The 19,188-nt window shown below is 35.1% G+C and overlaps 1 protein-coding gene across 1 annotated transcript in view; it reads right to left on the bottom strand.

The window, feature by feature from the left end:
- LOC128998378 (dynamin-1-like protein) overlaps positions 1-16,923 on the bottom strand; it is a 29,663-nt gene extending 12,740 nt beyond the window's left edge. The window contains exons 1-5 of the mRNA XM_054424489.1: positions 16,625-16,923; positions 10,425-10,569; positions 8,777-8,985; positions 5,800-6,010; positions 464-564 (exon numbers count right to left, since the gene is read on the bottom strand). Coding sequence (XP_054280464.1) covers positions 464-564; positions 5,800-6,010; positions 8,777-8,985; positions 10,425-10,569; positions 16,625-16,726 — 768 coding nt within the window. The 5' untranslated portion in view covers positions 16,727-16,923. The remainder of the gene's footprint in view (positions 1-463; positions 565-5,799; positions 6,011-8,776; positions 8,986-10,424; positions 10,570-16,624) is intronic.
- Between the last annotated feature and the right edge of the window lie 2,265 nt (positions 16,924-19,188).

Below are 19,188 nucleotides of genomic sequence, written 5' to 3'. Positions count from 1 at the left end.
TCTGGGCCTTAAAGCATTTTATAAATAGATTTTTTTCCTAAATTAATTTAGATGTTGACTCTGGTATAGTAAAAAATCTGAACTAATATAGTAGTAAAAATCGTACGAAAAAGCTAAAAAAAAGAAAAATGTTTAAAACATCAGATAGTTTGCAGCCCTGCTGACATTAGAGCGACTAAAGTTGCTGAAACTGCCATTCAAAATACATGGCTTATGGGGAGTTGCTGCACGGTCAAATGGAGTATAGAGGGTAAGCCCGAATTTTGGTTATAATTTAGATATTTTTTGACACTAGACAAACTCACGGATGGTTCAGGTCTGGGAAAACCAAGAGCTACTGTACTAGATTTAAAATGAGGTATTTTTAAAACATTAAAGGGGAATTCTTCAATGTTTTACAAAATTACTTGACCTTTTGCAAGCTGCATTTAATTTTGTATTAATAAAGATAAGTAAAAAGTACCTTTTTGTCATTAATGTCCTGTTGCGACCTGTTAACAACACCAATGATACCCAGTTTAACAGGAATCACTCGACCGCATAGAATATCAATGGCGTCTGTACCTGAAAAATGAATTTACTTGAGTAAAACAAAATTGTATTCAATATATTTTAAATGAATAGGTAAAGGTGTATTAAAACTCAAAGCATGTAAACATGGAATTAAAATGTGTATTGTTTGTTTTACTTAAATCAGTAATGCCAATAAATGAACTTCAAAATAGGACAATATAAAAGGCTCATATCTCACATTTTCAATATAATTACAAGATTCAAGAAAAGCAACAGTAAACGAACACACTTGAGTGTTGATTGATTACAGTGGTCTTAGTAGTGTGCATGTTGCGGATTAAATATACCCCATAGTGCAAAAACCCCCGCCGCAGCAAACCTACAGACTAAAAAAAATTTACATTTACCTGCCGAGATTACCACTAAAATATTCCCTTCAAATTATAAGATTTATTCCCTATTTAAATAACATTCATTTTTATGGGAATTTATTTAGGTTTGCTGTTACAGGGAAGATTTTTCTTGAAATGTTGATAGCTCAGCATGAAATAAACAAAATTACCAATTGATTAAAATATATCCATAAACAAGCAAACTAAATAGTTTATTTATTCTCTATAAGAATAACATAGGAATTTAAAATGTATACTTTTTTTAATTTTCTCCGTAACTGTTCTAGGCATACAACAACGCTTCAGTATACAAAATTATTTCTTTTTTAAATCCCTACAAAATAGTCTAGAAGTGAGAAAACCCAATTTTTACCATAAAACCCCCTATAAACCCCCGTTCCCATAAGCTGCTGGTTCCCTACCTGTAAAAAGCGTAGGTTTACAGGTTGGTACCATATTTCATCAAAATCAGATCTTTTTCGCTTGAGTTATCGTGCTAACGAGCAATAGGCTACATGGATTTGAATGGAGTGTGTTTTTGCTAAAACTGGATTAGATCAAAAAGCAATAATTTAAGCATAAGCTGAGGACAAGGAAAATATAATGGTAGGAAATATAATGGTTCTAATTTTAGTGAGGTCTGTTGTTCTGTATGTGCATATTTTTGCAAAATGATGAAAAGTATTGTCCATAGCTTGTACCAAAAAGTGATTTTCCATCGCTTGCTGTAATTATTCTGTCCTCGGCTTTGCCTTTTACGTGAGAATAACTTTCACATGCTCAGCTTTATCTCGTAAAAAAATTTAGAAATTTGGTGATTCTGTGTTTGGCTTTGCCTTACACAGGAAAATGCCACTTTCTGTACTACAGTAGAACCTCGATTATCCGGGGTATTGGGTGGGAGGGAAATGGACTTTAATGTGATAATTTACATTAAATCATCAAAATGCACAATCATGATATGTTCAAGTCATTAACCTTGGTTCAGTAATAAAAACTGTAATCTGTAAATAAAATTACAGCTTACTCAAACTTTTACTCAAACAAAAAAATCCCAATCACTGTACAACAATAAATCACGTTAAGAATAGATTAGTAGAAATTTGAGTACCTACTGCTAGTCATTAGCTACCGGTGCTGCTACATGCTATTTTACGACAGAAGAATGTTGATAAAAACTTGAGATAACTCATCAAAAAGTATCAAACCACAGTACTTAACGATAATGATAAGCTTAACAATCGTAAAATAAAATAAAGATAACAATTACATAAAACATGGCTTATTCTTTGTACTTCTATTCTTTCTTGAGTTTCTCTTCATCATATACACATTCAACAAGTTGTCATGGTTACTAATCAAATCACCCAACCAAAGGCTACTAAAGTTGCCACGGTTACAAATCACCCAATCAAAGGCTGCTAAAGTTGTCAGGGTTACTGATTGCCTAATCACAAACTGTTGTGACATAGCAAGCGCATAGCAGACAGATGTGTAAGGAGCAGACGATTGTTAGTGCAAGGAGATTGTCAGTGCAAGCAGATAGCTTGACCAGCAGATTGTCATTGCAAGCGGATAACTTGACCTTGAAGCTATCGATCGATATTTCTTTGTCTTGCTTCCATTTTATTTTTGTCAAATAATTGGCAGAATACAGTATACTCCCTCTAGTTCGGCTTCGGTTGGATCGGCCGCCGGATGGTCCGGCCCGGTCTTAGGGGGACAAGTCATATCGTCACGGGTGAATTGTTTTCGACAGGATTCAACTTGAATGTTTAGTTTCCGGCCATAGAAGTAAACAATTCATGTCTGTTTGGTTGACGGGTGCTTCTATGGGTGAATTGTTGCATATTACCTATGAAAAACTATGTTACATAACCTCAAAAATACCGAGAACATTTTATAAACAGTTTTTCTTCGGTCTAATATGTTGAAATACAGTGTATAATTAAATATTTCGGACCATTTTTTTATGCGATAGGTTCCACCATTATTATTTTTGAAACACCACAGTTTATTTGACAAAAATAAATTAAAGCAAAATAAAGAAATAGCCATCGTTAGCTTAAAGGTCAAGCTATCCGCTTGCACTGACAATCTCTGCTCTTTACACAACTGATGTCTGCTGTGCACTTGTTTGCTATCTCACAACAGTTTGTGCTTGGGTGATTAGTAACCATGGCAACTTGATGAATGTGTGGATGAAGAGAAACCAAAGAAAGAATAAAAGAACAAAGAAGAAAGAATAAGCGGTGTTTTACGTCATCCATTGTTATCATTACCTATTTGACGACTGTCGTTATTATCTTTAAGACTAAGTACTATGATTTTATGCTGTTTTATGAGTTATCTTATGTTTTTATCGACATTCTTATGTTCTGAAACAACATGTAGTAGTAGCCTATGCTGACTACGGTAGCAGTGGCTTGCAGTACTAGACTTTCTATTGTTCTGTTCTTTACGTGATTTATTGCTGTACGTACAGTGTTGTGTAATTTTTGTTTTGCTTGAGTAAGCTTGATTTTAAACGTTACAGTTTTTATTACTGAACCAAGGTTATTGACTTAACATATCATGATTGCTCAATACTATTATTTGTATTTTGATTATGTAAAATGCACTACATCCGGTTAATTCGGCCGTTTTGTAGTTCGGCCAGTGGTCCGGTCCCAAGGTGGCCAAACTAGAGGGAATCTACTGTAGTGAAATATACAATGCATACACATTAGACTAAAGAAACATATTTAATAACATTTTCTTGGACAATGAGGTTATGTAACCTAATTTTAGAGGCATCTGTTGACCACGGTTAATCTGCCGCCCGGGTTGATCCGCCCCCGGTCAGTCAAGGTTCTACTGTAGTAATAATATATACCACTGTAATCCCTTGCTCTAAATTTACTTTCCAATGTTCTCAATAAGTTCTCTTTTTGCCTACTACTCTCACTGTTTCTTTAACATTCATTTTTATTATTTAAATCAACTTCTTTTACAATCTCAATATAAACAGATATAGGCATGGGCTAATTTTGCTATGCTTTTAGCATAGTGTTTGTTTTAAATTCCTTCAAATATGTCTAACATCCAAATGTTATAGAAGTTACTAATTTTATATGAAACTGTCCCACCAGAGCAAATCTTGCAGACTAAAGGAATTTCAATTTTACTTATTGGATTTTTACCCAATTATTTCCATTCTTCCCATTTAAATATCATCAGCTGTATTGAATACATAGGTTTGCTGCTACGGGGAAGGTAAAAAGTCTTTTTTGTAAAAATTTTAATTATCAGATGAAATAAAAAAATTGATAAATTTGATCAACATATAGGCCTATCCATAAACAAGCAAACCACAACAGTTTTCTTTTTCTTCATAAGAATACCATGAAAAATGTACAGTCTTTTGGAATTTTCTCTGTAGCCTTTAATGCTTTAATTTTACAAAAAACATTTCAATATACTAAACTAGGGTGAAGTGGGGTAAGTGTACGCACGGGCAAGTGGAGGCGTTGACTATAAATAAGCCATAAATGGAAAAAAAATTTAATTAATCTTTTTATGTGATTTGAAATGTGATAATTCAGATTCTGAAATCAGAATTCAACATTTATAATTATTTATACATGAAAATTAAGTTTTAAAACACCTTTGAATTTCTACTTACTACGAAAGTAGGCTACTGCCTTCAAATTTTGAAAAATCATATAAAAACAAAAAATAGAAATAGAAATTTGAAAATTGGTACACTGATATTATATATTATATTATATCATATATTATATAGTTTTGTAAGAGGAATCCAAAATTGTGGTTTATGTACCTCTAAAATGTATTGTAAAAAAAAAAGGGGGGGGCGTACACTTTCCCCGGGCCAAACAGTGGTTGGGGTAAGTGTACTTCCAGCCCCAGGGTAAGTGTACATAGCCCCCCTAAATGCAATGAAAATTTGTCGATGACATTGAGCCTGTCGTTAAGTTTATAAGAAAAAAGGTGACAACATGTTTTACTGGCCTGAAAAAGAAGACTGTTCAGTCATTCCTGAAGATGATGTGCTCAAAATCCTACCAGAACCTACACCATGCAGAAGGGGGGAGTTAATAAACGCTTCTCTCTTTTCTGTCAACGTTCAATAAAAAAAATTAAAATAACTAGCTGTAAATATGTAAATAATAAGTATTTTCAAAGCAAGTGAACAGTTCCTTAAATATAGTGTTAGTGAAATAGTCATGTGGCCTAATATGAACTACTTAAGAATTATTTGGCGGAATAAAAAAAAGCCATTTACAGTGCAGAATTCACCTCCAGGTAAGCTACGCATATTTAAAATTGTGTTTTTAGATTAGTAATTTTTTGAAAATGACATGCACCTCATGACCCGATCTTGCTGGTTGACAAACTCATTCAAGTTTATCCCGCCCAACACCTTCAAGCCAAATTTTATAAAAATCAAACCAAATTTATCATCCGAGTTATCGTGTTCACGGACACACACACACACATAAATATGTAAAAATTTGAGCGAATTGAGTTTCTACCTCTGAGGACATCAAAATAAAAATTAAATTGGTTCGGGTCCCAGGTCTTACTGTGCGACCTATTTCCCCATAGGGAAATTCGCTAAAAGTTAATTGAGAAAATAATAGTTTTAATCTTACTGAGGTTTGTTTGTGTGTCTATTTTTGCATCGTGATGAAAAGTATCGTTCGTACAAAAATGTAAAAAGGTGTTTTACGATACTTGTGTGCTTGTTCAGCTTCGCTTTGTACATGAAATTCGGTTTTCCTGTATTTGGCTTTGCCTCACACATGAAACTATAGACCACAGGAAAATTTAACTTTTGGTATTTGTAATGAAATATCTATTCTTCTTTTATCACTGCCGAGTATTTACATACCAGCATCCATGAGGTCCAGCTTGGTCACTACAGCCAGGGTTCTGCGTCCATCAACATCGACATCTCTTGCTATCTTGATACTTTCACTTGTAGCCATATCTGTGTTTGCTGTTACTACTGCCAATATGATACTATTGGGGTTGCTAATGTACTTCACGACTAGTTTCTTGATTTGTAGCTCAATGTCTTCAGGCTGATCCCCAACTGGAACCTAAAAGCATTCCTAAATTAGTGCTTATTAACTAGTGATCGTCAAAACCACTGAATCTGACATAATAACATGAATGTGAATAGTACACTTTCAACAAAAGACATAATGTTTCATAGGCAATAAGGGTGTGCGAAGCAGCAAAAAATTTTCGATTCGAAGCAACGATTCGATTCAAAAGATTTTTGATTCGATTCGATGCAATTCGATTCGAAGCAATACGGTATTTTTCTATTCATAATTGTCAATTGAGTGGATTAAAAATAAATTAAAATTTACCACATATGTGTAAGACAAATTTTTGTTGATGTGGTATTAGGCCTATTCATATTTAACATATGAATTTTAGGTGAACAAATATTTATTTTAAATCATATATTAGAATAACCTGTATTGCTGGAAATACCAGTGAGCTGCTTTACTTGCCTATTTCATAATTTTTACTTGGAATTGGCTCAACTGCAAGAAAGAAGAAAATAATTTTTTTTATCAAGACATTCATTCTCATTTTAATAACTGTTTAAATAACTAAATAGGTAGCTAAATTACAACAAATTTGAATGGAACTTAATATAAAAAAGACCATTAACAAATCAATTAACATATCACAAGTTTAGGGCCTGTGGACTGGCTTCAGGACTGCAAGCAAGAAGAAAATAAAAATAACATGTTTCCACCATACAACATGTATCATTCATTCCCTGCCTCCTAACCTCCTTAGTATAATAACCTCACACTTACATTATTTGTTACATCATCATAAATAAAGAATTATCTATTATTGGCATCAGTAGGCCTACAGCTTTACATAGGCATTATTTTTTATAGGGCCTAAAATAGTAATAGGCTAGAAGCAACATGACAAGTGGAGAACTCATTGAAGAAAAGATATTGTGTAAACTAATTTCCTATAAAACTCAAAAACAGTAAATAACATACAAACATTGTTTATGGTATAATTAGTAAGGACTAACAAATGCATATCATGTCATACAGTAGTATAGACCTACTGCAAGAGATTAAAATCCTAAAACAACTGATTTTGATAGCTAATGAATGAAAAGAATTAAAAATCCATAAAATAAAGCCAAACAATATCTCAATTAATTAGGTACCCGAAAAGTAACTCTTAAATAATATATATAGAAGATTAAAATAATATTAAATCAAGAGATAAGAAAGTTAAATGCTAACTTCTAGTGCCCTTAGCAACACAGGTCAATGTTTTTAAACTACCCTCAATGTTTTTGGAACAGCAGGGTCTTTTTCTCTGAAGGAAGGGTAGTAGTATGTCAACAAAAACAATGAATCCCTCTCACCAGCCAGGCCCGGGCAACTATGTGTGCATTCAAGGTCATAGACCCTCCTCCTCCCCTCTTACACCACCCGGTTGCTACCCGGTTGCTCCAATTGCTGACAAATGCAAGTGATGAAACAAGGAAGTAGAGACAAAAAAAATATATTTCTTTATTCAAAAACACAAAACTATAACAGATCATTTTTAAAGAAATTAATTCATTGTAATTTGTGAGTTGTAAATATTGTATTGGATTTTAGAAAAATATATTTTTTAAACCCCATCTAACCAAGATACAGATCTGTTTACTATATCAGATATTTCTTTTGTTTATATTATGTAAAATACTAAAATATATTTTTAATTAGGTATGGAATAAATGATTAAACTAGTATGTCTGTATAAATAGTCTTTTTTTTTCTTTTCTTTGCACTGTTAGTGTTGCGTCACGGCTTTTGTCTCGTCACTCTTGTCAGTAGACGACTAGACTGGCTCTGGCTAGTGGCAGTGCGGCAATTGCTCTGTTGTGTCTTTATTCTTAAAGGTCGTGAGCCAAACTTAAACTTTAATTCTCATTTGAACATTTTAATTCCTCTGTAATAATAGATATAATAGGCCTAATATAAGAGTGTTTCTTTGGAAATAAATTATTCTTTTTTTTTCAAACAAATCTTTGACCTGACCTGAAAAATTCGGGGACCCACAGACCCCTAACAAAAATACCAAATTTATCAGACTAAAACATCAATCTTGCTAGTTAAGTATTAAGTAACAATTTTTCAGACTTATTTTTAGAATGATTTTGGAGTAGCCTATCTTGTTTTGGTAAGGTTTAAACAGTAGTAAAACATGTCTCACACTGCTTACATCAAGACAAAAAACAAAACCTCTCATCATTTGCAATGTCAAAAAAAAATTATAAAACAATTAAAGCTATATTTAATGCAAAGAATGTATTAAATAAGAACGCCTTCGTAAAGGAAACGCAACAGCAACGCGCTCCTGTATTGCGGGTATTGCATTGACTTTCTGCAGGCGTTTTTCGTATATGGATACTGACTCCCTCATGAATCGAATCGTTTTTTGACCACCACTGAATCGAATCGCGATTCGATGCATCGAATCGAATCGAAATTTCGATGCATTTTCGATGCATCGCACACCCCTAATAGGCAACAAACATTAAAACAAATTAACTCCATACACTGATGTAAATATGAATGTTAGATCAATTTGAAACATTTAGTGGTCAATATTAATTTGGATTTGATCAATATTGATATGAAACTGTATTGTACCTTGTTCCAGCACTAGTATAAATTATACTAATTGCAGTTATGATTGTTATATACTTGTTTCATCAATGTCAGTAATGACCAGTTTCTCCATTGCTGCCAACTTTTGTGTAAACTTAAAAGCAGAAATAATTACACAAAAAACTTGCTTTGCCAAATAAAGGCCTTTTTGCTTACCTTGGTGAGGCCAGGCAGGTCAACCAATGACAAATTGAGAACATGAGGAGAGTATATTTTAAGAACAATTGGCTCTGAACACACTCCCTTATTATGTCCTGCTTTACGGTTGGTCTCTTGCTCAATCTCATTCCGAATCTCATTAAAATCACTAAATATCTTGCCTTTGGTGTGAAGGAACATTCCCCATTCCTCTATATTTAGTGTGCCTGAAACAGATATAACAATAATTAAAATGCTCATAGCATTTAAATGCTTCAAGAGATCTTTTCAAATATCAGTTAACACAAGAAAACATAAATTTATACATTTCTATTGGCAGCCATGAGAGGATGGAAGCACTGAGGAGGGGATGGACACAGCGAGCAAGTAAATAATGTGGGGGCTACACACATACACAACACCCTCTAGTAACAACTGAGACACTTTGAAATAAGTTTATAAACTAAAACTTGATTAAACAAAAAATAATCCAATGGACTGTTTAACTTTCTACTAAAAAAATTTATGTTTAGTATTTCAAAATTTATTGCAAAAGTATCAAATTCAAAGATTATTTTAATGACTATTTTTATAGTATAGTTAAAGACAATTCAATTCAAACTTCTTTAGGCCTATTCATTATTTTGTACAATATATACATCGAATAATACTTGTCAGGTTGTACAACAACTCAAACTAGCCTAAGTGACAATCTCATCCACTCTATGCAGAAGACTGAAAAAGTTACACAATTGTTCATGTATTCATTATGACTGTGATGGGTGGAAAATCGTCAAAAGAATACGGAGCTATTTTAATCAGATATTCTTTTAATCATTTTTCAATTTGTTTTTATTATTTTCTTTTTTAATTTCTTTTGTAATTGTATTTAAATATCTATGACCGGTGTAGGAAGGTTTCTTTTCAAAAAATTTAGTTTGATGTTTATATGTTATTATGGAGTCTTTATGTCGAGTATTGTATTTATGAAGGGTTGAAATATAATCTGAAGGACGAGAATCAGCTTTCTTAACTGCCATTAAAATGCAGTCAAAAATATACTGCCAAATTTAACAGGGGGAATGTCTGAAGTAATCCAAATGTTGATACTTTGAATATTCCAAATAATTTGAAATGTAAAAGTATAGCAGATAGACTATTAACAAATCTAAAATCATCCCGGTAGCAAAAAAAGGTGATGCTTCAGATGTAAACAACAGTCAGCCAATATCTCTGCTTCCATCTTTATCTAAAGTTTTTGAGAAAATAGCTTCAATACAGTTAAGTAATTATTTATAAAAACACAATTTATTGGATGATATATTCAACATGGCTTTAGATCTGGTAGATCAGTTGTTAGTGCCACAGTCTCATTTGTGGAATCTGTAATTGAGTCTTTTAACCAAAGAAAAATTTACAACTGGCATTTTTTGGACTTGTCTAAAGCTTATGACAGTGTAAAGCACCCAATTTTATTACAAAAAATACAATCTTTAGGAAAATCAAAAAATTGTCTAAATTGGTTTCAGTCATATCTTTGTGACCTTGTGTGCCTCGTGAACTATAAAGCTATATGCAAAAACAGCCCTTACATAAAAAAAACCGTCGTATATTGTAAAAAAACCCCGTAAAATGCCATTATCCAATAGATGGCGATGTCACTTACCTTCTTCTGAGCTCCTGCGTTCTCGGTCATCTTTGGGACAATAGTTGAGCTGAATCACCAATGGGCACCTTGTCACAATTCCAGTACCACGAGGCAAAAATGTGCGTCCAACTAAACTCTCTATCACCGAACTTTTTCCAGAGCTCTGAAAACATGAATAATGATAAGGTTTTTATTGATTATTTTTCAGTAATTTGTACATAACTACCAAGCTACACACATTTAAGTCTTTAATTCTGGTTTAGGTAACATCACGACAAGCATTGACAGTCTTCCTGTCAGTCGCTACATTAAGCTTTTAACTAAAAATAACATAAAATGTGAAAACCAATGGAAATTAATTGACTTATAAACATTCTTGAAGGAACTTGTGGCTATAATGATCAAAATAATTTATATAAAATTCTCTAGTTAGGTTTAAGAATACAGCTGCTGTCCACGCAGTGGTGTAGTCGAGTTTGAAGCACCCTGGAGTATAAATGGCCAAACCCCCCCCCCCACCCCCTTCGCCATCCGACATATTTAATCATATTGCATGATGTGTTGTTAATTAGCACTTTAGCACACAGCTTATGTCAAAAAACACTTTTATTTCACAATGAATTACAAACGTTTTATGTTGGTTAATATATTTTGGCACTCTATGGTGCTATCATAGGATTGAAAGACTCAACAATTAGTATTTTAATAGGATAATTCGTAATTTGTTGTAAGAAGTGTTGTGTTGACATAAGTTGTGATTTTTAAAGGGAATAAATACCCTCAAGGTTAATGGGAAATGGTAAAAATATCACAATATGCCACAAGGTAGCCTATGCACCAACGCAGAATGAAAAAAAAAAAAAACTACCGGTTTCCAAAGTAATCCCTACGACACTGCGTCTCATAACTGATCGAATTACCAGTAGGCCTACCGACTCATAAACATTATTTGAGGTAAAGGTTTTTTACATTAATAGCTATATTTCATGCATGCATGGACAATTTATATATTTAAGCTATACCGATTAAAAATTTTATAAAAACGACAACAATCTATTCATGTAAAACCTAAAAATGTAGCAGAGAAATATTACATCAATCACAAGTACTGGGATAAAACTGCTACGACTATTGGAGCAGTATTTTTTTATCGGTTGCTTCATAGGGTGATTTTATTAGGCTCCTTCTAAGACTAAATATACAATATTAGTTGTGCATAAATGTTTTTGGACAAGGAAAAAAAGTATTATTACGAAGTTGTATGTAAATCATCATAAATGAGTGATTTCTGGTGGTGTGTGTTTTACAATACCGTAGAAGAAAAGTTAGAAGAAACCGTTAGACCACTAGGGCTTGTAGGAAAAAATTGTTTTTCCAGTTTTAGATGTCCCATATTTTAAAATAAATGTTTTTGAACATAATTTTTTACTATTTAAATATTCTAAGTTATAAAACTTGATTTTAAAAATCAACAAATTACATTATTAAAAAATTCCTAACTTATTACAGAAAATTAAGTCAAACAAATTAAATCATGGTTGTTTGTTTAGGCAGGCATGTAGGGTTTATAATTGATTGGTTTCATAAGAATATCACAGTGGAATTTACTATAGAGTCATATTAAACATAAATTGTGATAATAACTGTATATTATCATTAGCATTAACTTAGGTATCTAAACAATATCAATATAGACTAATTGAGAATATTGCTGGCAAACAAATGCCTGACTGAAAGATTGATCTCATTAGACTTGCTGATATCTACATAATTGATGTGCTTATTATCTCAAATGTTAAACTAGGTTCATTGTGATTCTGATGCACACGTAACACATTTAGAACTAATGATTTTAATTCAATTCAGTTCAAATCAAACTTCTTTCTTCATTATTTTGTACAATATATTATAAATACATTGAATAGTGTCAGGTTGTACAACAAACTAGCCTAAGGCTGCGGCTCCACTTGCCGTAAATTGTCACGCTGCAAATTGTAGCGCGCTACACGCGACAGTTGGTGGTTCCACTAGCAGCAGAGTACAAACTACAATCTGCAGCGTCCTCACATGTACCGTGGCTCCACCAGCAGTTTAGTGTAGCACCGAGGTCAACTTGGCCCTGGATCATGCCGTTTTGTTTGTATACAAGTCCCATGTGTTGAGCATGACAGCAATGAATTTCTTCATTTCTCTAATTGTATGTCAACCCATGGCTTCGTCCTACTGTTCCGTCTCATTGTTCCTGAGTTGTTAGCAATCTCAATAATAATGCCAGCATATTTAGTGGTTTCTCTCTCAAGCATTCTCCAAATTGTTTGCGTAAAAAGCATAAAAAATATGCCAATGGGGAGAGTTTCGAGGGGGCTGTTTTGGATTTCAGTAGTCCCCTCCCAAACTAGAAATCCAGGAATCTATTCTTGGTCTGGGGGTAAACTATAACCCATCTAGGATCATTAGATATAGGTATAGGGGTAGGAATATTTTGTAATTCATTAGGCCTAGGCCTACCTGCAGGCATATTTTCAGGAAGCAAGGGAGGCATATTGGGTTTAGGCTCCTCAGGCCTTCCTACCTGTGCATCAAAGTCAGTTTCATATTCCCTATTCCACTCAGATAATTCTTCCTTGTCGGGTTCATAATTCGCACCTGATGAAAAGTCAGTAAGGCTATGTTCGTCTTCACTATCGTCGTTCTAAGTGACATTTCGGGCCAGGCCTAATTCAGGTTCCTCTGGTTCACTGTCACCACTTTCTTCACCACAAAGAATCGGGTCAAAAATTAGTTCACGCAAGTCACTTGACCGATCTCGAAAGTTTTTATCAAGCCTAGACATTTTAACAATTAAAAAAGATAATTACATGTTTCACAGGTCAAAACATACACAAACAAACTAACAAAACACGCCGGCAAATGTCGAATGTGCAATAAAAACTTAGCAGCATCAACTGTCAAAAAATGGGAAAAAGAAAAATATTCCTAAGGCCCTGATGAAATGAATATCAATCGACAGGCCGGTTATTTATAATTCAAATACATAGGTACTATTTTATTATTATTATTATTTGTCGAAGGAGCCAAGGACTCCCAATGGCCACCCGGTACCTATAATTAAACATAACCCGGGCCCCATAGTGACGGCTGGAGCTTGCGCACCAACCTTGAACACACCATGGGTGGATGACTTAACCCTAGCGCTGGCGAACGCCGGATATACGGCGCGAACGGCCGCGGCCGAAATGGCGAAATATACGGCGCCAATGCCAGTGTTACGGTAGGCATATATATAATTTTTTTTTTTTAGTTTTGTTAACTTTTTTGGGCTACTGTTGTAATAAATAAGTTAAATAATACAAACCGGAGTATCCTGGAATTATATATTATATAAGGTGTACGGTTTTGTACATGACCTGGGTATACACAAAATAAGCTATATAAACTATATATTTTTGGAATCAGCACAAAATTTATTACAACTTTACAATTTACCTTATGATACTAAGTCTTACATGCACTTAGCTATACGACGGAATATATTTAACATTTTATAAAATAATTAATAACGCCCACAATTTGGAAAAACTAAAAAAAATTTGTTTGTGGTAACCATGTAAATCACCTATATTATTGTTCTTTGTCTTATTCTGAACAAAATGATATATAACAATCCATAGTTATGTTGCTATTTCTAATTTTTATGATGGTTTAAAAATGATATTACATAATCAATAATATCCCTATGCCAGTACAGCGTTACACTAGTGCCAGCTCTAGGGTTAAGGTCATCAAGCTCACCGGCTGCCAAAGCAACCCTTCGGTAAGAGGGTTACCCCTCAATCCTAACCAGGGATACCGGTTACTTGGTCGCACGTACACTCCAATTGGGTTCCACCAAGGCCGAAACCCTGAAGGACCACAATGGAATGCCCTGAACGTAACACAGTGCAAGCGACACTCGGTACCTATCTAATCCCTGACAGGCCGAAACCCGCCATCAAAGCCAGGAGGAAGAGGACCAACCCCCCATTTCCACCACTACCCAATCGAGGCCAACCCATTACTGGGAAACCAGGGATAACCAGGGTGATAGATCCCCAGATACCCATAGCGGGCTTGATCCCAGCACCCGATCTACTTCGTTTGCCCATCTAGCCCAACATCACTGCCAGGCCATCAGGGTTTCCCAAAAGGAGGCAGGTATAGAAGTGGAACCCACCCGGATGAACCTATCCACCAAAGGTGGCGATACCCTTAACTCAATTGAGGTTCCAGGGAGAACCCCCCACACTGTAGATAACCATACTCTCCGGGCTCAGAGACAGGGATTGGCTGATGGAGTGCGCCCAGCCGTTGCCCTCACACTGCGGAAAGTTCCGTTCCCCTAGAGTGTCCCCATGAGCTTACGGGTACTCGCCTGATTTCACCTCCAGGAAAGGCTACTTCCAAAGTCGAGGATTTGCCACACAAAATGTTGATCACACACAGCAAGCTGGCCGAAACCCATAGAACTACAGTCACAGGTAGATGGGAGAATTGATGGCACACTTCCACCTCTCCGAGAGCTAAACACCCCACCAACCTGAATGGAGGAATGTCACTGGGCGCTCCCCCTAAGGGGCTGGCCTTCCCAGTCGTCCATGACTATGGCCTACTTGAAATGCCGATTCCAACACCGAGCAGTTACCTCCCCATTGGTACTATATGAACTGAGATTCAATTAAATACGAGGTTAAAATCGGCGTTTTACCTAACGGCCGATATCGGGCGCTGCCACCTGGGCCGTGGCCTAATTCGCCTGATTAGGGTTAAGATAAATCTTTCAATTTGTAGCCTACAAATCATTTAATATTGCACAGTAGTTTTTAGCCATATGAGTTATTTGGAGTAACAAAACCTTATAACCTAGAACTTAACTTAACACATTGCATGCGTTTTACCGCCCGGGCGGTAGGTCCGCGCTCCGCCACGCTGCGCCAAACTTATTCGGTTCGAGTGCAGCCGCACTCCGGAGTAGGTCGGAGTATTTTTGTCCGTGCTTCGTGTATGACAGTGGCAGTTTGGTGGTGCAATCCGTTTGTAATTATCGTTACTCGTTCCGAAACTATACCTGGTGGATTTTGACTCACTCATTACGTTTGTTAACTGTAATTTTGTGCTATATTAGTGTGTTTTATTGTAAAATAATGGCATCTACTGTAGGTGTTTAGCAATCTACGTCGACTCTTGTCATGAAACAGGACATCACCACACGTTATTTGATATTGGTCACGTGACTATTACAGTGGCACTGCCAGTTGAAGGATTAAAAAGTATCAAATATGATAGGCCTATTTATAAAAATTAAACTAGGGTAACTTAATTTTAACCTTACATTTTTTGGTACCGGTACTGTACTTTGGTAAGTTATTATACGGAGACCACCCTTGTACATCGCGCTGCGGCAGTTATGTTAGGTTGGGTTATCATATAGAAAGTAGGTATGATTCACCTGATATAATTTGATCCACAACGAAATGGGGAAAGTCCTACACATATTATACCCAACCTAACATAACTGCCGCAGTGGGCTGTAAAATATGTGGCCTCATGATACCAAAGTAAGTTACCTATTTTTTTGTAGTTCACAAGGCTTTGGGGACAAAACTTTAATACCAAACCTCATCCTAGGCCTATTATCAGTTGTCACAATTGATACTAGTATATAAAGTTTGGGTTTTGGTTAGTTAATTTAGTTTGGTTACCAATTGAATCAATACTTTCATTGTTTGATAATCCGACGGAGACAGATATCGAAGATTTGCTGCCCTTTGTAGGCCTAAATAGCCCATTGAATGATCGTTTTCCATTGGCAAGAAACATGAAATATTTTGGAGTTGCCTGTTTTGTAGAAGCCTATATGTTCCTGCAGAAAAACTAGAAATCGTCATAGCCTACCTCGCTTGCCATTTCCTAAAGTTGTGGTCTGGACACATGCCTTTCATTAGCATGAACTGCAGCTGTTCTGCCTATTGCAGTTATACTGATCTAGGCCTAACTTATATTATGGTTGAATAAAACAATCAGGTAGCCTATGGTAGCCAAAGTTACTCAAAAACTAGATCCCCTTCATGTTCAACTGACCTTGTTGATGTCAAAAATCCCCAACTCCAAAACGGAAATTAAATTATTGAGCACCGGTACATGTCAAGATTAGCCTAAAATGGGATGCATAAATAACTAACCTGTGTTCCGACCACAATAATCTGAGGCAACTGAATAGCATCGGCTCCTACTGTGTTGAATACATCTTGTAGCTTGTTTATAACAGGAATGAGTGCTTCCATCTTTTAACAGTCACAAAAAATCGTGAAATAAAAGTATTAAAACTAATTTTTTTAGCGATAAACCTAATTCAACCAAAATAGTTGTTCAGAGGCGTACAAATATTTCAATAGGTACATATCGGATCAGATCACTAGATCAGAAAAACGGTCTGCAGTCTGCGTTTGCTACACTACAATACTTGCTCTCCTCTCCTCTCTCTCGCTCTCTAGTGGTCAAATTAGAGTATTAGACGCAAGATCAAAATGGCGTCGTCCTGTTGTTTTGTTGATAGTAAAAAAAATATGTCAACATTATTATCGAAACGGCACACGGAAGATTTCTCAGGTGCCGTTTGATGTCACTCTGCTGACGTCACTTTTAGGCTACGGCCACACGGGCGTTTTTTCACGCAAGAAGACAGCGTGAAAAAACGTGAGGAATATAAGCAGCATTAAATGTAATGAGGTATGCCACACGCAGTGTGTTTTCCCGAAGTAGTGGGCGCCTATTTGTTTCAATGCTATTCTAATTTTTCGCGTGTTTTCACGCTGCGTTTGTGCGTGAAAAAAACACCCGTGTGGCCGAACCTGAGGGAATATTTATTTATTTATTACAAGCGGCGATACACCAATACAAAAGTAATACAAATATAAATATGATGGGTCGAAAACAATGTCCAGTTTCACAGTTTGATTTATAAATTGAATTTGAATACTATTACCGATTTGAATACTATTGCCGCAACGATACGGCATTGGGCCATCGGCCTCTGTGGTGTAGTGGCTAGCGTGTCGAGCCGATAATCCGAATGTACCGGGTTCGAATCCGGCTGGTAGCTCTAACTTTTTGTCAATGATTATAATGTCAATGTTATAATGAATTGGAATTTGACAGCATCCCAGATCCCACCAACCGATCACACAGCAAACCTAACACGAAACACCGAAAACAACCCAGCAAAAACCTAGGAGGATTAAACAATTAAACGTTTTACTCTAAAGTTTAACCAGAGAGAAGTGACTCCAGTTGTTATAATCTATTTATCTCAATGGGTAGACGAGACGAAGTCAAGTCTCGGCCTAGGAGGATTTCATTGAAGTCAGCGTACTGGGGAGGGGGGAGGCAGTCCTACTCTCCCGCTCCACCTCTCATACTGCATTGTATAGGTTAGTGGGAGATTTGGTAACAGAAATATTAATTTATTAACTATTTAAAAACTAGACTACATCATGCTACGAAAATTAAAAACTTAAAATCTAACCGTAATATTAGGAACCTTTTAAGAGGAAAGTCATTTTTTTAACCAATTTACGAGATTTACGAATGACCAATTTTATGAATTTCACGAGATGACCAATTTACCAATTTATTTGAGTAATTTACGTTCAAAGGTGAGTTATTTACACAAGGATGACTTGTTTTTTTGAATTCGTTGTCCTTGTTTTGATTTTTTACCATACGGTACTTATATTGTGTATTATTTATAATGATATTCATAAATTAAAACTCAAATCATGAGTCGTATTGTATGTGTATTTTAACATTTTTTTAAGGATAAATAAAATAAGTTTTAATCCTTTAAAAGAATGATAAACGCACTTTGGCGTCGGAAGACGCGATGGTTGAACATTTACACTTTTTACTCTATAAGCTTCTTTGGGCAAACAGATCAAACATAGTTCAATAAGATATTTAAAAATCAAGAATTTGATTGCCAAGAAAATGTTTTACTTTTTATGTTTCTAATTTAATTGTAACGGCTGTTGGTGTAAAAAAAGTTAGAGCGGCTTTGCATTTTTTCTTAACTTTGGCTATTTTTAACATCACCTGCCTAGCACATAAATTCGCCTTAAAACTAGTAAAAAATTGTATTAAAAATCGAGAAAAATATGAAAAATGCATTTCACCACCCGAATTAAATTTTTCATTTGACCTATAATTAGTAAGATTGTTTTGTACACTGGAAAAATTAAAAAATTCTTGTTAATTATTTTTTCTGATACCACTTTTAAATGTATATTTTTTATTTCGAGAAACTGTTTAGAAACACGAGTAAATTTGTCATTTGTATTATTGTATAGATACATCATTTTTTTTTTCAAAAACGTAATTAAAGTAATCGTGTGTTCCAAAGTCCAGGCCAATTCTTTCAACTTTGATCTTTCATAATAAAATAATAAATATTAGTTTTTATAGAAATGATTGACACTGTTCGATCGGAAATTTAATTTACTTTAAGAATGCCATCGGTGAATAACACAGGTGTTTTAGTTTAGCGGCAATTTTAATTCGAAACAGCGCGCGTCACGTTTTTCCCTATCTCTCACATGTTATAGCCGCGGCTTTTTGCCACTCTACGGCTTCGCGTGCCGTGCCCCTCTATTTTTTTAATAGTGTTCTGCTAAAGCTGGCTTCACCGCAACATGTGTATTCTTATTCACCTGCCCTCTCCTTCCTTAATGTTTAATCCTCCTAGTTCTCG

Source organism: Macrosteles quadrilineatus, unplaced genomic scaffold (genome assembly GCF_028750875.1).
Source record: "Macrosteles quadrilineatus isolate MER2022 unplaced genomic scaffold, UCM_ALF_1.0 Scaffold_7__1_contigs__length_78375512, whole genome shotgun sequence".
Lineage (NCBI taxonomy): Eukaryota > Metazoa > Arthropoda > Insecta > Hemiptera > Cicadellidae > Macrosteles > Macrosteles quadrilineatus.
Note: the sequence above shows the minus strand (reverse complement) of the source record. Positions and strands in the feature narration are given on the sequence as shown.